Source organism: Zea mays, chromosome 1 (genome assembly GCF_902167145.1).
Source record: "Zea mays cultivar B73 chromosome 1, Zm-B73-REFERENCE-NAM-5.0, whole genome shotgun sequence".
Taxonomy (NCBI): Eukaryota; Viridiplantae; Streptophyta; class Magnoliopsida; order Poales; family Poaceae; genus Zea; species Zea mays.
The window spans coordinates 4,135,197-4,163,079 of NC_050096.1; the positions used below are offsets into that span (position 1 = coordinate 4,135,197).

The window sequence follows — 27,883 nt, forward strand, 5'->3', positions numbered from 1 at the left end:
CAGGACAGAATCATTCCTCCTCCTTGTCATTCCGGTGCTACCTAACCACCATAAGCCTAGGGTGCATACGTGCAAGTTTGGATCAAGCGACTACCCATACAATCTCAAGTGGTTGTACTTGACAAGAGTATAGGTAAAAAGTGATGACAAACCGATCCTTATGTGAGAGGGACAATCCTTCATGCTCACACCTAACCCGACTGAGCAACGCCTTAAAGCCCTCCCAAACCAGGGAGTCCCTGATCATCCCGCTCAAAGGTGATAAGGGTGATAACCCTTCATCATACCCATTTTGAAAAACATTTATCTTAAAAAAAACTCAAAAAAAATCAAATCATTTTTGTAATTAAAACGTCAAGGAGTATGAAGATGAATTACGACAAATATCTAAGGCTGGGTGACCATGTTAACATGTCTCTTAGTAGCAAAATCATATAATGCATAAAATAACAGGTTGAGGGATATGTTTGAAAACATAGGTAATTTATGCATCAAAATGATCCAGCGAGCTTGTCGTGCTTTAACCGATAAATGGGTGAGAGCTTACGGAACCGTGTGGCGTAGACTCACGGAACTGGCCTTCATGGTACGACATGAACGCTCTGATAACTACTAACATGAACAAGCAAACATACAAACCAATAAGTATATCAACAAATATTCATTGTAGTGCGCATGAATGGTGGTGGATGAGTGAATATAGTTTCGAGTGAAAGAGTGAAATAACATATGTGATGGATAATCCATTTCATGAAAGTTAGACTGGATAATAAAGAAGGAATGCAGTTATTCAGGCCATTAGGAAAGCTCCCATGGTTCCAAATATATATTCACAAGACATTGCAGTTTATAGTCATATATTTTTTTAAACAGAGTTTCTAGTTGTATTTGACAATATGTTATATAATGGTATACTTATTCAAACAAGTTCTAAGCCTTTACAGTAATGGTAATCATGAAGATAAAATCACATGTGATTATTTAGTAGAACACTTGACATTCACAAAACATACAAACTTCTTACATCGAACATGAATTGGTTTACTAAATAAGATATAAAACATATAAAGCCACGCTCAAATTTCCATCAGGACATGCTTAGACTTGCTACTTTTCCTTAAACCTGCATCTCAATCACCTTAGAAATGCATGTTGGTATGCTCAAATTTCCATCAGGATGTGCCTAGGATTGCTATTTTTTTCTAAAACAAACATCCTAATCTCCTTCATTTAACTGGTTACTACCATAAATAGTTTTAAAAAATATACCTAACCTAATGCTATCATAAACAAATGAACACAGTAGGGCCGGTGAATAAAGAAAATAAGTACAAATCAAATTGCCCATGCACAACTAAAGTCACGGTAATCAAGTGACTATAACTATATGACCCAAAAAACAGGGCAATGAATAAAAAGGACTGAGCACATTAATTATTCAAAGAAAAAAAAGTAGAAGCATCCAACAGGGCATTACTTTGAACAATTGTTGTGCATCCAGAGCTACGTTCGTAGAGGAGAGATCCCACAAGCATTAGCTGCAGAAAGGATCCAAATGAGGCTGCATGCGAATTAAAAGCAATGCTAGTGTGTCATTGTGTGAAGGCAGACCGTACTTGGCGGCGCATCGTCAAGCGCAATAGAGACTAAGGGAGGGAGGAGCAGTGAGCATGAGAAATAGTGAGCAGAGACTGGTGGCGCGTTGTTATCGTCGGTGGACTCAGCGTCGGCTTCGATGCCGCGACGAAGAAATCCAGCGACAACCCCCGCTGAATTGTCTTCTCCCTCGTTTCTGACGATGGACTCGGTATAATTGTTTCTCCCTCCTTTGCGCGCACTCGGACCCATTGTCGCTGTAAGTAGATGTGCCCTTAGGCTATTTCTATAATATTTTGGTGATTAAGTGCCCAATATATTCGATTAAGTTCTTATGTGCTCAATAAAGAGAGAAGTGCAAATCATATATTAAGGTATGTTTCTAGACTTAGTAGTTGGTTTTTGTATACTAATATATTTGTCTAAGTGTTAGAAGCAGAGAAAAGAAGAAAAGAAAATAATTGCAAAATACTTGGCTGGGTGCAGCCGAAGTCCAGCTTGGTCTGGCACACCGGACTGTCCAGTGGTGCACCAGGACTCCGGTGAAAAGGCCGCTCTTGGGAAAAATCAGCGGCGTACGACTATAATTCACCGGACTGTCCGGTGAGCCAACGGTCGCCAGCGCAACGGTCGGTCGCGCAATTCGCGGGGGACGCGTGGCCCGCACCAACGGTCGGCAGGGGGCACCGGACTGTCCGGTGCGCCAACTGGCCCGGAGCTGCAACGGTCATCTGCGCCAGAAAAGGAAGGAGATCAGCACCGGACCGTCTACAGTGATTGTCCGGTGATCCACTCGACAGAAGGCAAGGATGACCTTCCTTGTTGGCCTCAAACGGCTCCTAGCTGCCTTGGGGCTATAAAAGGAACCCCTAGGCACAAGGAGGATCTACACAAGCTTACAAGAAACATTGTAAGACTCCAAGACTCCAACTTCACGCATTCGATTCTTTGTGATAGTGACTTGAGCTCCATTTGAGTTGTGAACTCCGTGCGTTGTGTTTTGAGCTCAAGTTGTGACTTGTGTGCGTAGTTGTGCTACGATTTGTGTCTTGCGTGTGTTGCTCATCCCAACCTTACTCCATGCTTTCATTGTGATCTTTGTTGTAAGGGAGAGAGACTCCAATATTGTGGATATTCCTCGCAAACGAGAATAATCATCTAAAGGAAAAACTGTGGTATTCAAGTTGATCATCGGATCACTTGAAAGGGGTTGAGTGCGACCCTCGTCCATTGGGACACCACAACGTGGAAAGTAGGCAAGTGTTACTTGGCCAGACCACGAGATAAAAATCACGTGTCTTGTGTTGATCTCTCTGTGATTGTTTTGTCCACAAGAACTCGCTTCTCAACTACTTAGTCGCACTAACATTTCTATAACCAAGATTTGTGGCTATTTAGTGTTGAATTTTACAGGATCACCTATCCAGCCCCCCTTCTAGGTGCTCTCAATTGGTATCGGAGCCGTACTCTTCATCTAAGGGACTAATCGCCCGAAGAGATGGATCCTAAGAGAAAGGGGATGGTGGTCAACGACAAGGAGAAGGAGTCCCTCTTCAACGAGCCAAGGGACGACAAGCCCACTGACTCAGGATCGAGTCACAAGAAGAGGGGCGGGAAGAAGAAGAGGCGCATCAAGAAGATCATTTACTATGACAGTGACGCCTCCTCTTCTTCACCAAGAGACGACGACAACGGCTCGTCCAAAAAGAAACCGGTTAATCAAAACTATTCATTTGATTATTCACGTATTCCATTCAATTCTAATGCTCATTTGCTATCAATTCCTCTTGGTAAACCTCCACACTTTGATGGAGAAGACTACTCTTTTTGGAGTCACAAAATAAAGCATCCCAAAAATTCAAATCTTGAAAATTTCTCAAACTCCCTCTAAATTTAAAATGAATTTCAAATTTTGTTTCAAAATGTTTGTTTGCAAGTTGATATCAACGAATAAATTATAGTGGTCTATATTCTCTCCAAAATCCTCCTCAAAATATCCTACAGATATTTCTCCAATGACCCCCCTCAAATTCTTTCTAGAAATACTGCCCAGATATTTCCCGAGTAATCCCCTTCAAGTTCTTTCCAGAAATATTGCACAAATATTCCATCAATATATCTCCAAGTATTTTCCTCTTGAGAAATACCTTCAGAATCATTTTTCAAGTCCCTATAAATATTTTCTTCATAACTTTCCTCATGCTCATACGTATACGTATGCCTCCAGTGTCATGCGGTGAGCTCTACAAGCTAATATCACTTATACAAGACAAATACATGCTAATCTCTCACTAATCCTCTCATCCTCCCACTAATCCTCTCATCCCTACCCCTAATCCCCCCACCATGACTACAAATAGAGGGGCAAGGGCCTCCTCTCATCCCACCCCAAGCCATTTCATGGCAACTCTCTTCCCCCCACACGCCCACTCCACCTCCCACACAAGCACACACTAGCACAAGGATCGTTCGGCCGTTCTTCGATCGTGCGTCCCCCTGGTCTTAGTTTGTTCGTTCGTTCGTTCGATCGTTCGATCGTTCGTCCGATCGTTCATAGTTCGTTCGTCCGTTCGTTCGTCCAAATAATCTTTTTCCTGTCGTTATGCTGCCGAAATTCCGATCGTTCGTTCGTTCGATCATTCGATCGTTCATCGTTCGTTCATAGTTCCTATTCATCGTTCATAGTCCCTATTTATCGTTCTTCCAGATAATCTTTGTTCTGCCGTTATGCCGCCGAAATTCCGATAGTTCGTTCATCCGTTCGTTCGTCCAAATAATCTTTTTCCTGTCGTTATGCTGCCGAAATTCCGACCGTTCGTTCGTTCAATCATTCGATCGTTCATCGTTCGTTCATAGTTCCTACTCATCGTTCATCGTTCGTTCATAGTCCCTATTCATCGTTCTTCCAGATAATCTTTGTCCTGCCGTTATGCTGCCGAAATTCCGATCGTTCGTTCGTCCGATTATTCGATCGTTCGTCCGTTCGTTCATAGTTCCTATTCTTCGTTCATCGTCACTATTCATCGGTCATCGTTCGTTCATGCGACTATTCACCATCACCGTTCACCATTACTGCTCACCATTACTATTCATCGTTACTATTCATCGCCACCCTTCACCATCATTACTATTCATCGATGCTATCTATAATTACTTTTTTGTCGTCACTATTCATCATTACTATTCATCAATCATCTGATCACCCCAAATTTTAACTACTCATCCATCATGTTGTCTAGTCCACCTAAGACCATATTCCAGTCATCGTTCGTTCATGCGACTATTCACCATCACTGTTCACCATTACTATTCATCGTTACTATTCATCGCCACCCTTCACCATCGTTACTATTCATCGATGATATCTATAATTACTTTTTTGTTGTCCCTATTCATCATTACTATTCATCAATCATCTGATCACCCCAAATTTTAACTACTCATCCATCATGTTGTCTAGTCCACCTAAGACCATATTCCAGTCATACGAACTCCGGTGACTGTGATTTTCCTTCCAGTGGAAACTTCCCATCTGGTCACCCATCCCAGGTTTCTCCAAGTTGAGCACGCTTAACTTTGAGATTCCTTCGAATCAGGCTTCCAAACTCAGATTCCAATAATTATTGTTTCTAAATTCTTATCAAACTATTCTCTATCCAACCATGTCATTCCTTAAGCATGGTTCATATTCCAGAAAATTCCCAAAATACTCTTGTCCCATATTCTGTCTATAACTCTTCTGTTCATACTAAGTCAGACGATTCATTCGTCATCATTCTCAACAACAGTGAACTTCATTGTGCTACACCACATACACCCAGCTATAAATACACCCAGCTACCCTCTCCCTCTCCACACACACTCAACACCCTCAGCCAAGGAAAACACCCCACCCACTCAGTTACTCTGCTCTGTCGGCTACACACATAGTGTCGCTTCGCCTCCAGTCCACCCTCCTGGTAAGCACCTCCGCTCCACCACCAGTAATATCACAACACCACATGACACAGATTCTACTCAAGACTCTACCCATCCATATATCACTATTCTGACCACTATACTAAATATTTGTTGGTATACTTGCTTGTTTGTATGTTTGCTTATTCATGTTGCATAGTTATCGGAGCGTTCGTGCCGTCTCGTGGAGGTCAGATCTGCAAGTCTACGCCAGACAGTGGAGCTAGAAGCCAGTTCCGCGAGCTCCCCTTCCCCCTTCGCCGGATAAGCACGGCAAGCTCACTGGATCCCTTTGATGCATAAATTACCTATGATTTTTCAACCACAACCCTCAGCCTGTTATTTTATGCATGATATAATTTTGAGACAAGTTATTATGGCCACCCAGCCGCTTGCCGCAATCAATCCTTGATATATTTGTTCCAAATGATTTGAGAAAAGGTGTGAGTTTTCAAAAGAAAATGCTTTTCAAAATGTGTATGATGAAGGGTTTTCACCTTTATCACCTTGTGAGTGGGATGATCAGGGACTCCCTGGTAGGGGTGTAAACGATACAGATATTATCCGACCATCCGACCGTCTGAAGAGGCTAATTATTCGGTTGGATAGTTTTTTCGGATATCCGCAGAATTTTCGGATTTCGGATAGTACAGTTCGGATATCGGATACGGATATGATATGACTGATATCCGTCGGATTTCGAATATCCGGATATCTTCTCGGATAACTGTTCGGATTTCATATTTCGGATATCCGGACATCTTACCAGATTTCACATTTCAGATATTCAGATAGTTACATGTGGAATCGCCCTAAATATCCAAGTTTCAACATAATCAATATTCACTTTATCATTTTCATATGGGGATTTGAGGTTATGTTCTTATATAATGTTTATTGTTCCTGGTAACATATTTGCAATTTTCGGTCGATAGTGGAATATTTTATGAATTTAAATGCATTTTGATAATTTTCTATAGAAAAAACTATAATAATACACAAATAGTCTCAAAAAATCATGAAATTTGACGAAGGAGTAATATATGCCTATATAGCATCCTCAAAAATGTTTGGGCCATAAAATCTAAAGATTGCCAATATTTATTTCAATTCACTTTCACTTGTTACGTGAGTTACATGTGATATCACCTTAACTATCCAAATTTTAACATAATCAATACTTCACTTTATCATTTTCACATAGGAACTTCATATTATCTTTAATAGAATGTTTATTGGTCCTGGTAACTTATTTGCAATTTTTGGTAGACACTAGATTATTTTATGATTTTAATTACATTTTGATGATTTTTTGTAGAAAGAAATTAATAATACACAAACAGCCTTAGAAATTCATAAAATTTGACGGAGGGTTAACATTTGTCTACATAAAATTCTAAAAAATGTTTGGGCCATAAAGTCCATAAGATGTCAGTGATTCTTTTCATTTTCTTACACTTCTTGTGTGAGTTACACGTGAAATCAGCTTAAGTATCCAAGTTTCAACATAACATTTACTTCACTTTCTCATTTTCATGTAGGGACTTGAGGTTATCTTCTTATAGAATGTTTATTAGTCTTGATAACTTATTTGCAATTTTTGGTCGATACTATAATATTTTATGGATTCAAATGCATTTTGATGATGTTCTGCAAAAAGAATTTAATAATATACAAATCGACTCAGAAATTCACGAAATTTGGCGTGTGAGTAACATATGTCCATATAGCATCCTCAAAAATGTTTGAACCATAAAAACCACAAGATGTCATCAATTATTTCATTTTATTTCCACTTATTTGTGAAACCCGTAATGATTACATGTGAAACCACCATAATAATAAGTGAAACCACATATCATAATAACACGTGAAACTGCATCTCATAGTTATCAATGTTTTATGAATTTAATTGCATTTTAATGATTTTCTACATAAAGAAATTAATAATACTCGAAATAGCCTTAGAAATTCATGGATTTTTATGGAGGTGTAGCATATGTGCACATATAATCCTAAAAAATGTTTGGACTAAAGGAGGGGCTAAATGATTACAACTATGATATGTGTGGAATGGTGTCTTACACGATATCCGACAAAAATATTCGTTACCGACGCTATCCGTGTCCGATTAGCTCCGTATTCGATCCACGACTATCCGTATTTGTATTCGAGAACATTCGTATTCGAAGCTATCCGTATTCGAATTCGAATCCGACTAAAAATATGAAAACAAATATGATTTCATTGATATCCGTCCATATCTGATCCGATCACACCCCTACTCCCTGGTTTAGGGGAGGGCCTAAGGTGATGGCTCAACTGGTTTAGGCGTGAGCAGAAGGATTGTCCCCTCATATAAGGACCGGTTTGTCATCCTTCACTACCTATACTCATGACAAGTGCAGTCACTCGAGACTGTATGGGCAGTCACTCAATCCGAACTCGCACGGTTCAAACCCCAAGGTTATGAAGGCTGGGGAGCACCGGGAGAATAAGGAGGGGGAATGTTTTGTCCGGTTTGGACATGGCGGTGGCCTGACTCCTTCCGGTATAACCGCTAAGGTAAGGACGTGCGAGGAAAGAAAGATATTCGGTTTCGGGTCTCACTAGCTATGAGATCGCAGAGCCGGACTAGTGGGTAAAGTGTACACCTCTGCGCAGAGTTCAAACCTATTCGAATAGTCTGTGCCCACAGAAATGGACGAGTCTGGTGTGGTATGACAATTAGTGTTTTGTTTTCAAAAAAAGGGTGATTTTGAGAAAAGTGATTTTTAAAAGGTCCGGCGGTTGAGCCGTGAGCTATGGTGGACGGGAAGTCCAGTAGTTGTTTTTGAAAATGAAAACCAGTGGGAAACTACTGAGATACCTGGATGGTTTAGTCCAGGGGTTTTTGTTCTATACTGAAAAACTTTCTGCTCCTTTTGGAGAGGATGCGCTTTGCAAAATACAAAATGTTTTTCAAAACAACCCTGCATAAAATATTGTTGTTTCTGCAAATATCCCGAGCTCCACATATTCCATGCATTATATCTGATTTCCCCATTCCGCGGGTGAAGGTGGGCTGCTGAGTACGTTTGTACTCACCCTTGCTTATTTGTTGTTTTCAGAAAAAGGAGATCGGGTAAGAGTTACGACTGTTCCCAACCTTGCCTGCGGTTGTTGGACCGCTGATTTGCTTCGCTGCGTATATCGGGCTGCTTCAGCCCCACTCTGATGATATGTCCCGAGTTGTGGACCAACTCTTAAAGTTGATCGCCACCTTGATAGGTTTGTCCCGTTTAAGCAGATCTGGAACTATCTGATGTATAAATGTGTTTACTAGCCTCCTGGAACTAGTAATTGTATCACATTTGAGTCCCAGAGGATTGGGGACGCTTCACAAAATGCGTAGCCACTTATTTTCTCTCCATCCTAGTATTTGGGAGATAGTTGAAAATGGAATGCATTTCGATAGTACGGATAACCCTGTGTTTATCATGAGCAAATTCATAAGAATGCACAAGCTACCACGGTTTTGCTAGCATCTTTGTGCAAGGATGAATACAATAAGGTCAGTGGCTTGGACAACACCAAGCAAATCTGGGACACCCTCAAGATATCTCATGAGGGAAACGACACCACCATGATCACCAAAATGGAGTTGGTGGAAGGCGAGCTGAGGAGATTTGTGATGATCAGGGGATAGGAGCCAACGCAGACCTACAACAGGCTCAAGACCCTCATCAACAAGATTAGAAGCTATGGAAGCATAAGATGGACGGACCACGACGTTGTCCGACTTATGTTAAGGTCATTCACGGCAATTGACCCCCATCTTGTAAACCTTATTCGTGAAAATCCCAGGTACACCAAAATGACGCCCGAGGAGATACTCGGAAAATTCGTAAGCAGGCGTATGATGGTAAAGGAAGCGCGATATGTGGATGATGCTCTTAATGGCCCTCTACCCATCTACGAGCCTCAACCCGTTGCTATCAAAGCAACAAGCAGCAGGGAGGCGCTACCAAGCAAGGTGGCACAAGTTGAGGCTGCCGGGCTAAACGAAGATGAGATGGCCCTAATCATCAAGCACTTCAAGACCGCACTGAAAGGACGCAAGGAGTACCCAACAAGAACAAAGCAAGGGGAAAGTGCTCCTGTTTCAAATGCGGTAAGACTGGTCATTTCATAGCACAATGCCGCGATAATGATAATGACCAGGAGCAAGAAAAGCATGAGAAGAGGGAGAAGAATAAGGTTTACAAGAAGGCGAAGGGCGAGGCACACCTTGGCAAAGAAAGGGATTCAGACTGCTCTTCATCCGACTCCGATGATGAAGGACTGGCAGCCTCGGCCTTTAACAAGTCTTCGCTCTTCCCCAACGAACGCCACACTTGCCTCATGGCCAAGGAGAAGAAGGTAAGTGTTCGAGATTCCCCTAAGTACTCTACTTCTAGTGATGAGGATTCCTTCGATGATGAAGTAGATTACTCTAGTCTATTTAAAGGATTAGATAGAGCTAAAGTAGAAAAGATTAATGAATTAATTGATGCTCTAAATAAAAAGGAAAGACTTTTAGGAAAGCAAGAGGATATTTTGTATGAAGAGCATGATAAATTTGTTAGTGTTCAAAAATCTCTTGCTCTAGAAACTAAGAGAAATGAAATGTTATCCTCTGAATTGTCTGCTTGCCATGAATCTATTTCTAGTTTAAAGATCTTGAATGATGATTTAAATGCTAAGCTAGAGGAAGCTAATAAATCTAGTTCATGTGTAGATCATGTTAGTATTTGTAATAGATGTAAGGACTTTGATGTTGGTGCATGTAATGAACATCTTATTGATATTACAAAATTGAGTGATGAAGTGGCAAGTCTTAATGCTCAACTTAAGACTTGCAAAAATGATTTTGATAAGTTAAAATTTGCTAGGGATGCCTACACAATTGGTAGACACCCCTTTATTAAGGATGGACTTGGTTTTCGAAAGGAAACCAAGAACTTGACAAGCCAAAAGACTCCCGTTCTCAACAAGGAGAAAGGGAAGGCTCCTATGGCTAGTAGTTCTCAAAAATGTCATGCTTACATTTATGATAGAAAATTTTCCAGGAATGCTCATTATAATGGGAGTTATGATGCTTTTAATTCACATGCTATGTTTGCTTCTAGCTCTATTCTTGTGCATGGTAAAAGTAAGCCTAGAAAAAGTAATGTTATGTCTCATGTGCCTAGGAGAATGTGGAATGAACCTTCCACTATTTACCATGCTTGCAATAATTCTTTTGTGCTTTTATGTAAGAATGAAAAAGTAGTTGCTAGAAAGTTGGGATCCAAATGGAAGGGAAACAAGACTTGTATTTGGGTTCCAAAGGCTATTGTGACTAACCTTGTAGGACCCAACAAGAGTTGGGTACCTAAAACCCAAGTGTAAATTACCTTGCAGGTTTATGCATCCGGGGGCTCAAGCTGGATTATCGACAGCGGATGCACAACCCACATGACAGGGGAGAAGAAGAAGTTCACCTCCTACGTCAAGAATAAGGATTCCCAGGATTCGATCATCTTTGGAGATGGGAATCAAGGCAATGTTAAAGGACTGGGAAAGATATCAATTACATCCGAGCATTTTATCTCCAATGTGTTCTTAGTTGAATCGCTCGGGTACAACTTATTGTCTGTAAGTCAATTATGTGACATTGGTTATAATTGTCTATTTAGAAATATAGATGTTTATGTCTTTAGAAGGAGTGATGGTTCATTAGCGTTTAAGGGTGTATTAGACGGCAAAATCTACTTAGTTGATTTTTCGAAAGAGGAGGCCGATCTAGATGCGTGCTTAATAGCTAAGACTAGCATGGGCTGGATGTGGCATCGCCGTCTAGCACATGTTGGGATGAAGAACCTTCATAAACTTCTAAAGGGAGAACATGTGTTAGGACTGACCAATGTCTGCTTCGAGAAAGATAGAGCTTGTGTAGCTTGTCAGGCAGGGAAACAAGTGGGAAACACTCATCACAGCAAGAATGTGATGACAACATCAACACCACTGGAGCTTCTTCACATGGACCTCTTCGGACCCGTTGCCTACCTTAGCATCGGGGGAAGTAAGTATGGTCTTGTAATTGTTGATGATTTTCCCGCTTCACTTGGGTGTTCTTTTTGCAGGATAAATCAAAAACCCAAGGGACCCTCAAGCGCTTTCTAAAGAGGGCTCAAAACGAGTTTGAGCTCAAGGTGAAAAAGATAAGAAGCGACAATGGGTCCGAATTCAATAATCTACAAGCAGAGGAGTATCTTGAGGAGGAAGGTGTCAAGCACGAGTTCTCTGCTCCCTACACATCACAACAAAACGGTGTGGTAGAAAGGAAGAACATGACGCTTATTGACATGGCGAGAACAATGCTTGGAGAATTCAAGACGCCCGAGCGGTTTTGGTCGGAAGCTGTGAACACAGCTTGCCATGCCATAAACCGGCTCTATCTGCATCGCCTTCTCAAGAAGACCTCCTACGAACTCCTAACCGGTAACAAACCCAATGTCTCTTACTTTTGTGTATTTGAGAGCAAATGCTACATTTTGGTGAAGAAAGGTAGACATTCCAAATTTGCTCCCAAAGCTGAAGAAGGGTTTTTACTAGGGTGTGACTCAAATACAAAGGCGTATAGAGTCTTCAACAAATCATCGAGTTTGGTTGAAGTTCTAGCGACGTTGTATTTGATGAGACTAACGGCTCTCCAAGAGAGCAAGTTGATCTTGATGACATAGATGAAGATGATGTTCCAACGGCCGCAATATGCACGATGGCGATAGGTGAGGTGCGACCACAGGAACAACGGGAGCAAGATCAACCATCTTCCTCTACGATGGTGCATCCCCCAACTCAAGGTGATGGACAGGTTCCTCAAGAAGAGGCGCGTGATCAAGGGGAGCACAAGAAGAACAAGTTATGGAGGAAGAAGCACCACTGGCCCCTCCAACTCAAGTCCGAGCGACGATTCAAAGAAATCACCCCGTCGATCAGATTCTGGGTGACATAAGCAAGGGAGTAACAACTCGCTCACGTTTAGCTAATTTTTGTGAGCATTACTCGTTTGTCTCTTCTATTGAGCCTTTCAGGGTAGAAGAGGCCTTGCAGGATCCGGACTGGGTGTTGGCCATGCAGGAAGAGCTCAACAACTTCAAGAGGAATGAAGTTTGGAGCCTGGTGCCATGTCCAAAGCAAAATATTGTGGGAACCAAGTGGGTGTTCCGTAACAAGCAAGACGAGCACCGAGTGGTGACAAGAAACAAGGCTCAACTTATGGTAAAAGGTTATGTCCAAGTCGCAGGTTTGGATTTCGAGGAGACTTTTGCTCCAGTGGCTAGGCTAGAATCTATTCGGATATTATTAGCCTATGCCGATCACCACTCTTTCAGGTTGTTTCAAATGGATGTGAAGAGCGCTTTCCTCAATGGGCCAATCAAGGAGGAGGTGTACGTGGAACAACCCCCTGGCTTTGAGGATGACAGGTACCCTGACCATGTGTTTAAGCTCTCTAAGGCGCTCTATGGACTTAAGCAAGCCCCAAGAGCATGGTATGAATGTCTTAGAGATTTATTAATTGCTAATGCTTTCAAGGTTGGAAAAGCCGATCCCACTCTTTTCACTAAGACTTGTGATGGTGATCTTTTTGTGTGCCAAATTTATGACGATGACATAATATTTGGTTCTACTAACCAAAAGTCTTGTGAGGAGATTAGGAGGGTAATGACTCAGAAGTTTGAGATGTCGATGATGGGCGAGTTAAACTACTTCCTTGGGTTCCAAGTGAAGCAACTCAAGGACGACTCCTTCATCTCCCAAACAAAGTACACTCAAGATCTTCTCAAGCGGTTTGGGGTGAAGGACGCCAAGCCCGAAAAGACACCGATGGAAACCGACGGGCATGTAGACCTCAACAAAGGAGGTAAGTCCGTTGATCAAAAGGCATACCGATCTATGATAGGGTTATTACTTTATTTATGTGCTAGTAGACCGGATATTATGCTTAGCGTATGCATGTGTGCTAGATATCAATCTGACCCAAGGGAATGTCACCTTGTAGCCGTTAAGCGGATTCTTAGATATTTAGTTTCTACGCCTTGCTTCGGGATCTGGTATCCAAAGGGGTCTACCTTTGACTTGATTGGATATTCAGACTCCGATTATGCTGAATGCAAGGTTGATAGTAAGAGTACATCAGGGACGTGCCAATTCCTAGGAAGGTCCCTGGTGTCTTGGAGCTCAAAGAAACAAACCTCCATTGCCCTATCCACCGCTGAGGCCGAGTATGTTACCGCGGGACAGTGTTGCGCGCAACTACTTTGGATGAGGCAAACCCTTCGGGACTTTGGCTACAATCTGAGCAAAGTCCCACTCCTATGTGACAATGAGAGTGCAATCCGCATGGCGGATAATCCTGTTGAACACAGCCGCACTAAGCACATAGACATCCAACATCACTTTCTGAGAGACCACCAGCAAAAGGGAGATATCGAGGTGTTCCATATTAGCACCGAGAACCAGTTAGCTGATATCTTTACCAAGTCGTTAGATGAGAAAACCTTTTGCAGGTTGCGTAGTGAGCTAAATGTCTTAGATTCGCGTAACTTGGAATGATCTATAGCATACATGTGTCCTATGCCTTTGATCATGTTACTTATGCATCTATGTAATTTGTTGCTTATTTATGGTGTTCAAGTTGTGCAAGGGATCCCCGGAACTCACAAGTCCATGTGTGAATGATGCACATATTTAGGGGAGAAGTGCTACAACTTGAACCTTTGAGACTAACCCTTGTGTTTGAGTATACTTGATGTAGTCTCAAAGGTGAATTGAAAGGGAAAGGTGAACTTGGACCATGCAAAGACTTTCACTGCACTCCGGTATTAGTGCACTCACCTCCAAGTTCATTTTTATGCTCTAGTTGCCTTTTTGCTCTTAATGACATTTTTGGTGAGGCAATGGGGTTAAAGGGCCAAGAGTGATCCTGTTTTGGTGCTTAATGCCAAAGGGGGAGAAATTAAGGCCAAAGCAAATGGATCAGCTACCACTTGAGAATTTTGAAAATAGTAGAGTTATAATTTTTGATTTGTCCAAAATACTCTTATTGCAAAATTTGGCCTCTTGTGGGGGAGAATTTATGATTATGGGAAAAAGGGGGAGTTTTTGGCACTTGATCAATTTCACTCTTGGATTATCTCTCTTTATGCCCAAACAAGTGAGTTTGACTTAGAGATAGGAAAATGAATTTGATTTGCAAAAACAAACCAAGTGGTGGCAAAGAATGATCCAAATATGCCAAATTGTAGACAAAAACAATTTGGGCCTCATTTGCATCGATGTTGCACTTATTTTTGTTGCTTTTTGATGCGTTGGCATGAATCACCAAAAAGCGGGAGATTGTAAGGGAAATGTGCCCTGGGGCCATTTCTATAATGTTTTGGTGATTAAGTGCCCAACACATTCGATTAAGTTCTTATGTGCTCAATGAAGAGAGAAGTGCAAATCATATATCAAGGTATGTTTCTAGACTTATTAGTTGGTTTTTGTATACTAATATATTTGTCTAAGTGTTAGAAATAGAGAAAAGAAGAAAAGAAAAGAAACGCAAAAGACTTGGCTGGGTGCAGCCGAAGTCCAGCTCGGCCTGGCACACCGGACTGTCCGGTGGTGCACCGGACAGTGTCCCAATGGACTCCGGTGAAAAGGCCGCTCTCGGGAAAAATCGGCAGCGTACGACTATAATTCACCGGACTGTCCGGTGATGCACCAGACTGTCCGGTGAGCCAACGGTCGCCAGCGCAACGGTCGGCCGCGCAATTCGCGGGGGGACGCATGGCCCGCACCAACGGACGGCAGGGGGCACCGGACAGTGTCCGGTGCGCCAACTGGCCCGGAGCTGCAACGGTCGTCTACGCCAGAAAAGGAAGGAGATCGGCACCGGACCGTCTACAGTGACTGTTCGGTGGCGCACCGGACTATCCGGTGCGCCACTCGACAGAAGGCAAGGATGGCCTTCCTTGTTGGCCTCAAACGGCTCCTAGCTTCCTTAGGGCTATAAAAGGGACCCCTAGGCGCATGGAGGAGCTACACAAGCTTACAAGAAACATTCTAAGACTCCAAGACTCCAACTCCACGCATTTGATTCTTTGTGATAGTGACTTGAGCTCCATTTGAGTTGTGAACTCCGTGCGTTTTGTTTTGAGCTCAAGTTGTGACTTGTGTGCGTAGTTGTGCTGCGATTTGTGTCTTGTGTGTGTTGCTCATCCCAACCTTACTCTGTACTTTCATTATGATCTTTGTTGTAAGGGCGAGAGACTCCAATGTTGTGGAGATTCCTCGCAAACGGGAATAATCATCTAAAGGAAAAACCGTGGTATTCAAGTTGATCATCGGATCACTTGAAAGGGGTTGAGTGCAACCCTCGTCCATTGGGACACCACAACGTGGAAGTAGGCAAGTGTTACTTGGCCGAACCACGGGATAAAAATCGCGTGTCTTGTGTTGATCTCTCTGTGATTGTTTTGTCCACAAGAACTCGCTTCTCAACTACTTGGTCGCACTAACATTTCTATAACCAAGTTTTGTGGCTATTTAGTGTTGAATTTTACAGGATCACCTATTCACCCCCCTCTAGGTGCTCTCAGTCGCACACCCTCATTTATCTTCCTCTGCGAGCTGGTAGACGTGCAGATCGTGGAGCTAAGGCGAGGGACCGAGCGAGCGAGCTAGTAGACATGCAGATCGTGGAGGTGACACGAGCAAGCGGTGATGACAATTTAATCCGTGAATAGGGATATCCGTCGGATATCCGACCCGACGGATCAGGATATGGATATGTTTTTTGACCAGCGGGTTAGACCCGTATCCGATCCAAGATAAAGCGGGCATGGATTTGGATATTAAACCTCACCTGCGGGTAATCCGTTGGATACCGAAATTAACCATTAGTCCATTACTGTCGGCCCACACATGGACACCAATGAACAAATCACCAGCCCACCATTGTCCATTGAGGTCAGGCGCCAACCCACTGCCCACCAAGGCATCATTCCGCCAAAGACCCAAAGTGGCAAACGCCTAAACCGGCAAACCCTAATGACCTAATCCCCATCCCCCAGCCGGCAGCCGCCGAGCAAACCAGCTCATCCGGTCGGTCATCCACTCATCCTCATCCCCTGCCCATCCGATCCGATCGGTCATCTCATCCTCATCCCCTACCCGATCGGATCCCCTGCTCATCCGCCGAGCACCACCAGGCAGCAGGCTCCAGCCGTCGAGCACCAGTAGGAGCACAGCGCACCGCCCAGCAGGAGCATAACTAGGAGGACGACGCCCGCATCCTGCCTCTTCTCCTCTGCTGCTGGAGCCTCTGCTGCTAGGAGCACGGCTGGGAGGACGACGCCCGCATCCAGCAGGAGCACCAGCAGGAGGAGAACGCCCATGCTGCTGCCATTGAGCGATGATCTGATGCGCCCCCATCATGGCTCTTCTCCTCCCTCGCGGCCTCGCCTCGATCTGCTGCTGCCGGATCCGAGCGCCGTGCCCACGGGTCACGTCCAGCGATTCCTATTATAACAATGACATTTGGGTCACGTCGAGCAAGGATCAAGTATCCAATTTTGAGAAAAAATTGCTTGAGATGTAAATGGCAATTCCTATTATAACAATGACATTTGAGTATGTCTTTAGTACTGGGGGAGAGTAATTAGCCCGCATCGTAGTAGACCCGCTCAAAAAATAGTAGAAGGGTTGATGTGTATGCAAGCTTGGGCCCGAGCTGACATGTTAGACGACCAATCCTGTTTTATAAATGCACTAATGACTTGTTTGGAGGATGGAGAGGAAGAAATGGTAACATGATTCAACTCTTTTGTATGTTCTTATATTTTGGTTATCGAATATAATCATTGATTTAACCATTTATCTATTTTGTTGTTTGCGAGGATGAACATGATTCTACTATCATTGACTAAAAAATTCATGTTGAGACATGTAGACATGTATTTTTGTCATGTTGAGAATGTTGCTTATTGAAGGACATGTATATTTGTTTAAATTTTTATTAAATTTTAAGTTGTGTATGATGTTGAATTGAGAAGAAATTTGATTAATTATTGTCGGGGACCATAATTAGGGGTACCCTCAAGGCTCCTAATTCTCAGCTGGTAACCCCCATTAGCATAAAGCTGCGAAGGCCTGATGGGTGCGATTAAGTCAGGGATCAGTCCATTCGAGGGACTCGATCACGCCTCGCCCGAGCCTAGCCTCGGACAAGGGCAGCCGACCCCGGAGGATCTCCGTCTCGCCCGAGGCCCCCCTCTAGCGGCGAACATATTTCCGGCTCGCCCGAGGCCCTGTCTTCGCCAAGAAGCAACCCTGACCAAATCGCCGCGCCGACCGACCAAATCGCAGGAGCATTTAATGCAAAGGTGGCCTGACACCTTTATCCTGACGCGCGCTCCCCAGCCGACAGAGCCGAAGTGACCGCCGTCACTTCGCTGCTCCACTGACCGGCCTGACAGAAAGACAGCGCTGCCTGCGCCGCTCCGACTACGGTGCCACTTGACAGAGTGAGGCTGACAGGCAGTCAGGCCCGGCCGCAGGCACCATAGGAAGCTCCGCTCCGCCCGACCCAGGACTCGGACTCGGGCTAAGCCCCGGAAGACGGCGAACACCACTCCGCCCGACCTAGGGCTCGGACTCGGGCTAAGCCCCGGAAGACGGCGAACTCCGCTCCGCCCGACCCAGGGCTCGGACTCGGGCTCAGCCCCCAGAAGACGACGAACTCCGCTCCGCCCGACCCAGGGCTCGGACTCGGGCTAAGCCCCGGAAGACGGCGAACACCACTCCGCCCGACCCAGGGCTCGGACTCGGGCTAAGCCCTGGAAGACGGCGAACTCCGCTCCGCCCGACCCAGGGCTTGAACTCGGGCTCAGCCCCCAGAAGACGACGAACTCCGCTCCGCCCGACCCAGGGCTCGGACTCGGGCTCAGCCCCCAGAAGACGACGAACTCCGCTTCGCCCGACCCCAGGGCTCAGACTCGAGCTCAGCCCCCAGAAGACGACGAACTCCGCTTCGCCCGACCCCAGGGCTCGAACTCCGCCTTGGCCTTAGCCGACGGTCTCCGCCTCGCCCGAACCAGGGGCTCGAACTCGACCTCGGCCACGGAAGACAGATTCGACCTCGGCTTCGGAGGAGCTTCCACATCGCCCAACCTAGGGCGCAGACCAGTCACGTCAACAGGAGGCGCCATCATCACCCTACCCCGAGCTGACTCGGGCCACGGGGAACAAGACCAGCGTCCCATCTGGCTCGCTCCGCCAGATAGGCAATGATGGCGCCCCGCATACTCTGTGACGACGGCGGCTCTCGGCCCCCTTACGGAAGCAAGAGGACGTCAGCAAGGACTCAACAGCTCCGACAGTTGTCCCTTCGTCAGGCTCCAGCACTCCTCCGACGGCCACGACATCACACCAGCTGGGTGCCAAAATCTCTCTGGCTGCCACGACGGCATGTACTTGGGGCGCTAGCTCTCCTCGCTAGACACGTAGCACTCTGCTATACCCCCCATTGTACACCTGGATCCTCTCCTTACGCCTATAAAAGGAAGGACCAGGGCCCTCTTAGAGAGGGTTGGCCGCGCGGGGACGAGGACGAGACAGGCGCTCGCGTGAGGCCGCTCGCTCCCTCTCCCGCGTGGACGCTTGTAACCCCCTACTGCAAGCGCACCCGACCTGGGCGCGGGACGAACACGAAGGTCGCGGGATTTCCACATCTCTCACGCCCATCTCCGGCCACCTCACTTCCCTCCTTCGCGCTCGGCCTCGCGTTGACCCATCTAGGCTGGGGCACGCGGCGACATTCACTCGTCGGCTTAGGGACCCCCCGGTCTCGAAACGCCGACAGTTGGCGCGCCAGGTAGGGGCCTGCTGCGTGTTGACGAACAGCTTCCCGTCAAGCTCCAGATGGGCAGTCTCTAGCAACCTCTACAACCCGGGACGGTGCTCCGTTTCGGGAGTCTTGAGTTCATGTCCCTCGACGGCAGCTACGACATGATACTCATTCCACCTCCGGGCGGCAGCGGCGGCCGACAACCCGCCCGCCGGCGGCGGAATCAACGACGTCTTCCCCACGTGGTGGAAGAACAACCTTCGAGCTCATCTCGCCCTCTTCCCCGCCGACGGAGGGGAAGGCGAGGCAACTAAGGCCAAGCGGGAGGCAGCGCCTCGTCGGCTGTCGAGCGAGTCGACAGCGCCGGCACCCCAACGGGGGGCGCACCGGGCATCGACCTCGCGTTTGAGACGAAGGCGAGCGCCGTCTCCCCGCGACACGCCAACTCCGAGCAAACGGACGACGCCAGCGCGCTCGCGAAAGGCTTGCTGGACGTCGCCCTCGTACCTGAGACGACGGTGCAGTCAGTCCCTAACGTGACTTCATCACCGCCCGTCGACCAAGAGGTACCGACCGATTCCCATCCCACGTCTTTCGGATTCAGCCTCGACCCGCCTAGCGGCTTCGCTTTGGCGGGCGCTCTCGTAGGGGCGTGTCCAAACCCTCTGGGGTTTCGTATGCGGTCACCTTGGGACCGGCTGACAAACGTCTCGACCTACGGGCCCTCTGGGTCCGAGGAAGACGACGAGCCCAGCTTCTGTTGGGATTTCTCTGGACTTGGCAACCCCAATGCCATGCGGGACTTCATGACCGCATGCGACTACTGCCTTTCCGACTGTTCCGACGGTAGTCGTAGCCTCGGCGACGAGGACTGCGACCCAAGCCGCGAATGTTTCCACGTCGATCTAGGGGGTCCCTCCGAAGGCAACCATCTCGGCATGCCGGAGGACGGTGACCTCCCTAGGCCGGTGCCTCGTGTTGACATCCCACGAGAGCTAGCTGTGGTCCCCGTTCAGGCGGGAGGCCATGACCCACAGCTCGAGCAAATCCGCGGGGTGCAGGCCAGGCTCGACGAGGGAGCAGGAGCGCTTGAGCCGATCCGCCGGGACGTCGGGCAGGCATGGGCGGGACAACCTCCGACCGGAGAAATACGTCATCTACCCCAGGGCTTCCGGCACCGCATCGCCGACGATGTCAGGGTCAGGCCGCCGCCCGCATCCAGTGGGGTTGGCTAGAACCTGGCTGCAGCAGCAATGCTCCTCCGCGCGATGCCAGAGCCATCAACCACCGAGGGGCGGCGAATCCAGGGAGAGCTCAAGAATCTCCTGGAAGGCGCCGCGGTCCGACGGACCGAGAGCTCCGCCTCCCGAAGGCAGGGGTACCCCTCGGAACCTCATGCCGCGACTTCCCGATTCATGCGGGAAGCCTCGGTCTACACCGGGCGCACGCGCAACACAGCGCCTGCGGCCCCGGGTCGCCTCGGCAACGAGCACCATCACCGCGATCGTCGGGCCCACCTCGACGAGAGGGTGCGCCGAGGCTACCACCCCAGGCGTGGGGGACGCTACGACAGCGGGGAGGATCGGAGTCCCTCGCCCGAACCACCCGGTCCGCAGGCCTTCAGCCGGGCCATACGACGGGCGCCGTTCCCGACCCGGTTCCGACCCCCGACTACTATCACAAAGTACTTGACGCCCATCGGAAGATGCCCCCGAGGCGTCAACTCAGCGCGGCGCCAAGAAGAAGTCGCAAGCGAAACACGACGCCACCGACGCGGACCTTGTCGCTGCCGCCGAGTACAAAAACCCTCGGAAACCCCCCGGAGGTGCCAACCTCTTCGACAAGATGCTCAAGGAGCCGTGCCCCTATCACCAGGGGCCCGTCAAGCACACCCTTGAGGAGTGCGTCATGCTTCGGCGCCACTTCCACAGGGTCGAGCCACCCGCGGAGGGTGGCAGGGCCCGCGACCACGACAAGAAGGAAGATCACCAGGCAGGAGAGTTCCCCGAGGTCCGCGACTGCTTCATGATCTACGGTGGGCAAGCGGCGAATGCCTCGGCTCGGCACCACAAGCAAGAGCGCCGGGAGGTCTGCTCGGTGAAGGTGGCGGCGCCAGTCTATCTAGACTGGTCCAACAAGCCCATCACCTTCGACCGAGCCGACCACCCCGACCACGTGCCGAGCCCGGGGAAATACCCGCTCGTCCTCGACCCCGTCATCGGCGACGTCAGGCTCACCAAGGTCCTCATGGACGGAGGCAGCAGCCTCAACATCATCTACGCCGAGACCCTCGGGCTCCTGCGTGTCGATCTGTCCTCTGTCCGGGCAGGCGCTGCGCCTTTCCATGGGATCATCCCCGGGAAGCGCGTCCAGCCCCTCGGACAACTCGACCTTCCCGTCTGCTTCGGGACACCCTCCAACTTCCGAAGGGAGACCCTAACGTTTGAGGTGGTCGGGTTCCGAGGAACCTACCACGCAATACTGGGAAGACCATGCTACGCGAAGTTCATGGCCGTCCCCAACTACACCTACCTGAAGCTCAAGATGTCGGGCCCCAACGGGGTCATCACCGTCGGCCCCACGTACAAACACGCGTTCGAATGCGACGTGGAGTGCGTGGAGTACGCCGAGGCCCTCGCCGAGTCCGAGGCCCTCATCGCCGACCTGGAGAGCCTCTCTAAGGAGGTGCCAGACGTGAAGCGTCACGCCGGCAACTTTGAGCCAGCGGAGACGGTTAAGGTCGTCCCCCTCGACCTCAGCGGTGACGCCTCCAAACAGATCCGGATCAGCTCCGGACTCGATCCCAAATAGGACGCAGTGCTCGTCGACTTTCTCCGCGCGAACGCCGATATCTTCGCACGGAGTCCCTCGGACATTCCCGGCATACCGAGGGATGCCGCCGGGCACTCGCTGGACATCCGAGCCGGAGCCTGAACCGTCAGGCAGCCTCTGCGCCGATTCGACGAGGAGAAGCACAGAGCCATAGGCGAGGAGATCCGCAAGCTAATGGCGGCAGGGTTCACCAAAGAGGCGAAAGGCGTCAAGCTCAATCCCGAAAGGTGTGTCTTCGGGGTGCCCCGAGGCATGCTATTGGGGTTCATCGTCTCCAAGCGAGGCAACGAAGCCGACCCGGAGAAGATCGCGGCCATCGCCCAGCACTCCGAGCCCTTGTTGGAGACACCCGGGGGCTACACGCACCCCTGGGAAGGGCCGCTTGTCATCGCCAAAGTTCTGAAGCCCGGAACGTACAAGCCGGCCAACAGCCAAGGCGAGGTCTACAGCAACGCTTGGAACATCCAAAAGCTACGTCGCTCCTACCCTTAAATGTTTTCAAGTTGTTCATATACCTCGCTCCCACGCAAGTTTTAGTCGTCAAGGAAGGGTCAGCCTTGCCTCGATAGAGCCCGACCCTCCCTCGAGGGCTAAAAAGGGGGGAACCCCTCTGCGTCAAGATTGGGGAACCCCTCTGCGTCCAAAATTTTCAATCGAAAAGGCTTTTGCGTTCCCCTGGCTATGTCGGAAGCAGGACCCCAAGGAGCGAACGCGGGTGCATGTAAGTGGCAAGGCCGACTGAGCCGAGGGACTCCTATGCCTCCGGGTTACGGGCACCTCACTCGTCACCCGCCACGAAAAGTGACCCCTACTTGGGGAAGCCACCCTGCTACTAACAGGCGAAGCCGGACACGCAAAATGAAAGGGAAAGGAGTACGACTTCATGCAACGGTAACAAAGTGTTCAGGCCTCAGCGGCCGCAGAAAGACACACGTGCATCTAACAGAAACTGCTCCAACAGAGTTAGGCGTCGCCTCGGGAAGGAGCCGCGCCTTCGGCTTCGTCCCCACCCTCAGCAAAGTCCATCCCAGCTTCCGACGACGGCGCAGGCGGGAGGATCTCTGCCTCAAAGGTGGTCGCCAGCACTGCGCTCGGACCCGCGACGGCCGCATCGAGCCTCTGGACTTCTGCCAGGGCGGCTTCATCTTTGTCGGGAAGGCAATACCCCTCGCTGACCCGCTCCAGGTCCACAACGTAGTGGGAAGCGAGCACGGCGAAGGCCCGCCTGACGTCGTGGTGTAGCGCCTCGCGGAGTCTGCCGCGCACATGATCGCCCAAGACCTGCAGGCGACTTTGAGGGGAGCTTCCTGAGGGGACGTCGCCGGAGCCAAGGACCCGGCAAAAATCTGAGACGGCCTCGGACATGGCGGCGTGGTCGGCCTCCCTCTGCTCGGCCGCCCCGGCAAGCGCCTTGGCGGACTCATCAAGGGCGGACTCGAGCTCTGCGAACAGCCAGAAGAAAGATCTCAAACACAAGCAGAGGAAACAAGCAGGAACGAAAACCGAAGATGGCCAAGGCGTACCTCCAGCTCGGGCACGCTGCTCCGAGACTGCGACCTGGGCTACGGCTAGGTCGGCTGCAAGAGTTTCAGCCCGGCTTTCGGCCTCGGCAGCCCGGCCCCGAGATTGGTCCCGCTCCTTGACGACCCGGTCGAACTCCGACTGCTGTCGTTGCGCTTCTGCGCGCGCCGCGGACGCCTCCGCGCGCGCCGCTGCCGCCTCGGCTCTCAGATCGGTGCAGAACAACCGAAGGTCCGCCACCTCGGCACCCTGCTGAGAGAGGCGCAGTAGCCCCGGCGAGCGAGGTCCTCAGGGATCGCAGCGAGCCCCAGACGTCGACCTCGCGGCAGATGAACGACGACTTGGCGGCGCTCAGATCCGTCAGATCCTGAGGGAAGGAAGCGGGGCGTCACGAAAGACGCCTTGGTCACAAAAGAGAAAAGGTATGCCTGAAACCGTTACCTGGAGGATTTTAGGGACGTCCCTGCAGAAAACCTCCAGCGACGACCGGAGCGACCCCACCGTTGCTTCGGCACACTCGCGGAGCTCGCCCCAGGACTGGTCCTCCCGTTCATCGTCGAGAACGAAGACGGGATCCGAGGCCTCACGGGTCCGGAACCAGAGCAACTGGCGCCGGCCCTCGGAGCTTCGCTGCACAGCGACGAGGCTGCCGCCCGGCAGGACGGATCGCGTCTCCACGCCCCCCTCTTCCGAGGCACCAAACGCCGACGCCTCAGCCGTCTCAGCGTCGGCAGCGACCGGTCGCTCCCCGACTGGGACGACGGTGGCTTCAGTAGCGACAGGTGCCGGCACCGTCGGCACGTCCGGTGGGCCCGGGGCCACGTCCGCGTCAGCCGCCTCCCCTAGCACAATGGCCGCCTCAGCAGAAGAGCCGGCCTCGGGAACTCGCTCCACGGCGACTGGTGCCGCCTGAGCTCCCTGCTGTGGAGCACCTTGCGAGAAGGTCAGCTGAACGGCGAGGCCCGGAGCGGCGCCGGCCGCGCAAGCCGGCGCCGTCTTAAGGGCCTTTCGGGGAGCCAGGTCGGTCAGGCCATGGCTTCGCTTGCTGAGGGGAAAAGAAAAATCACGGCTGGGACATACGAATGAAAAGCCAGGACGAAGACATTCCAAGATACTTACCCGCTCCGGGCCATGATCAACCGTGCCTGGGGGGAGGTCTCTCGGATCTCGACCCCCGGAGCCGCCGTCGAGGTCCGCTTCGCCGGCAGCTTCGGCACCACCCTTGCGTTGGGCGCCCTGAACGCCCGGGGGCGGACTGCCCATGCACTGACACGGCGTCCTAAGGGTCGCTCTCCTGCGCTGCCGGCGTGGGCGGCGGCTCTCGGGGAGCAGACGCCTCGGCCTGGCTCCCCGGCGTCGCATCAACTCCTCCAGCCGAGGGGTCAAGTACCCTCTCGGATTGCCCCCGCTCCTCGGGCTGGGACCCCGGCGTCCCGACTCCGAGGATTGACGGCATCAGCCCGCTCGGGGGCTGGCTTGACGGCCCCTGGCCTAACCCCAAGCCAGGGCTGAGGCCAAGGCGGGCAGCCATATCGTCGTCCTCGTCATCATCTTCATCATCGTCGTCGTCGTCAGGAGTTTCCGGTGATGGCTCCCTCGGGAGCCCCTCCCTCTCCTGCCGACGACGAAGCTTTTCCAAGGCGTATCGAGCCCGCATCCGCTCGCGGGCCCGGGCCTTCTCCGCGTCCTTCTTTTTCTTCTTCTCCTCCGCGGTAACCCGCCGCGCTGCTCGGTCCACCGCATCCTGTGGGACCCGAGGCAGGGAAGGCTTGTGCCACCCCACCTCCTGGAGACGGAGGGAAATCCCAACCGTAAGAACCAGGAGCAACTCGATGCAAGAAGAAGGAAGGAGCGGACACTCACCAGAGTCACGCACCCTTGGTCTGGGCGCATCAAAGGCTGGGAGAAGGCGCTGGGGTCCGGTTTCCCCAACGCGACGGCCACCCGCCCATGGAGGACATCGAAGGGAAGAGGGTCCGAGGACATCCGCGAGCCCTCCAAGTCAGCCTCCGGTGTCATCTCCCAAAGCGGCAACCGACGCTCCGCCAAGGGAAGCACCCTCCGGCGGTGGATGGCGGCAATCACTCCCGCGGCGGTGAGTCCCCCCTTCCGCAACGCCTCCAAGGCCTTGAGAAGGGGTTCGAGGTTCTTCTGTCTTTCGTGCGGGGTCTCGTGGCGCCAAGCATCGGCGGCGATGGTGACTACTCGCTGGGAGAACGGCGGGAGCAACTCGCCGTCATTCCGGAGGTAGAACGACCGGCGCTGCCACCCCTTGTTCGAGGACGCGAGGATGGCGGGAATATACAGCGACGCCCGCGACTGCCTCAGCAAGAGGGTGCAGCCGCCGGCCTGCACTGCCGCACGGACCTTCCTCTCCCCCGTCGGCGAAGCGAAAAGCTCTGCGAAAAAGAGATGGGTCCACAAATCCCAATGGGGGCGATCCCCAAGTACCCCTCGCACACCGCTACGAAGATGGCGGCCTGCGAGATGGAGTTGGGGCTGAGGTTGTGCAACTCCACCCTGTAGTGGTGCAGGATCACCCACATAAAGCGGCTCGCCGGCACACCAAATCCCCGCTCGTGGAAGGAGACGAAGCTCACGATGTACCCCGGCGGTGGGGACGGAGCGGCTCCGCCCACGGGGGGAATCCATTCCGGCTGCCACTCATCGGTGAGAGGGCGAAGTAAACCCTCGCTAACAAGATCCTCCAGATCACTCGCCGTCACCGTGGAAAAAGGCCATGGGTCGCGCGGCGAGATAATGGTCACCCGGTCGGCCATCACCGAGCGGAAGGGGTGGCGGCGCAAGGGACAGGGAGGGCGGTTTCCTCTTCTCTGGCTAAGTCTCTCGGGTTGCGAAAACCTAAGAGGGAGACAGGAAGCGGAGCAAAGAACCATCGCCAGACCCTCTCCCGAGTATATAAAGACCAAGGCGAGACCGGTTCAACGTTCCGCCCGGACCGGACGGGGGATTCAAAAACGCAAAGCGAAACAGCCGTTCCCCGAACGGCTCGCGCACGCGCAACGGCCGCCTCGCGAACCACTCGCCCCGTAGCATTAACTCCGTGGCGGGACAGGCGGCGCCTCTGACAGGAGAAGCGAATGACGCTTCGCCTTCACCATAATGACCGCGACAAAAAAGGTACGCTGCGTCGTTCGATTTCGTATCCTTTTCCTTTTTTCCTCTTTCTCTCTCCTGCAACAGGGACCGGGAAAGGGGGATATCCCGAAAAGGATCCTTCCCCGTGAAGGAACCAGGCTCCGAGCCCCCCTACTGATCAGAGGTTCGAAGGCTGGCCCCTCGGAAGGGTTCGACAGCCGCCTCAGATCGCGTGGGCTCTACACCCACTACTAGTCAGAGGTTCGAAGGCCGGCCCCTCGGAAGGGTTCCACGACCGCCTCAGGCTACTCGGGCTCTGCGCCCACTACTGATCACGGGTTCGAAGGCTGGCCCCCGAAGGGTTCACAGCCGCCTCAGACACAGAGCGAGGGATGGCCATGGGTACGTTCGATACATAACCAAGGCTCGGGCTGCGCTCCTGAGGTACCTTAGGACATTTCCGAGACCAGTGGGAGCGATCTTGTAACGGAATCCCATCAGAGGGAGGCATCGAGCCCTCGGACCCCGTCGCCAGGGGACCGGGTCCGGCAGATCACCCGCAGGTACTTTTGGACGCGCCTCTGGGCCCCTAGCCGACCACTAACGAACGGGGCACGGACGTCCACTCGGATTACCCGCTTGCAGCTCACCGGAGACACCATGTTCGCCGCCCATCGAGGGCAACATGGCGCTTTCCCCTTCCTCCTTGCGGAAAGGCGACACAAGGGCGTATATAAAAAAGTCGAGTCTGTCCCTGATCGCCCTCTCGCCCTGTGCAGAGGCTCGGGGGCTGCTCTCGCAAACCCGGCTCCGGCCGAACCGTTGACAGCGTCAACATACCAGCCCGAGAACTTGGGACCCGACCGTACACCCGGGCTACGGCCAGCTCGCATGAGGGAATGACCAGACCAGCCGAAGCATTACGCGAGGCATTAAGACCTCGAAGGAGTCAAACCACTCCTCCGAGGCCTCGGGGGCTAC

General features: G+C 50.6%; 1 protein-coding gene across 1 annotated transcript; it reads right to left on the reverse strand.

Annotated features, from left to right (window-relative positions):
- Positions 1-16,639: 16,639 nt before the first annotated feature.
- LOC103630952 (uncharacterized) lies at positions 16,640-17,077 on the reverse strand. The gene has a single exon (XM_008651979.4). It carries the CDS (start codon positions 17,038-17,040, stop codon positions 16,651-16,653), a length of 390 nt encoding a protein of 129 aa, XP_008650201.1. The 5' UTR covers positions 17,041-17,077; the 3' UTR covers positions 16,640-16,650.
- Between the last annotated feature and the right edge of the window lie 10,806 nt (positions 17,078-27,883).

Excerpts from the sequence above, each read along its gene's own strand:
- LOC103630952 (XM_008651979.4), bottom strand. The coding sequence starts at position 17,040 with ATGATGGGGGCGCATCAGATCATCGCTCAATGGCAGCAGCATGGGCGT.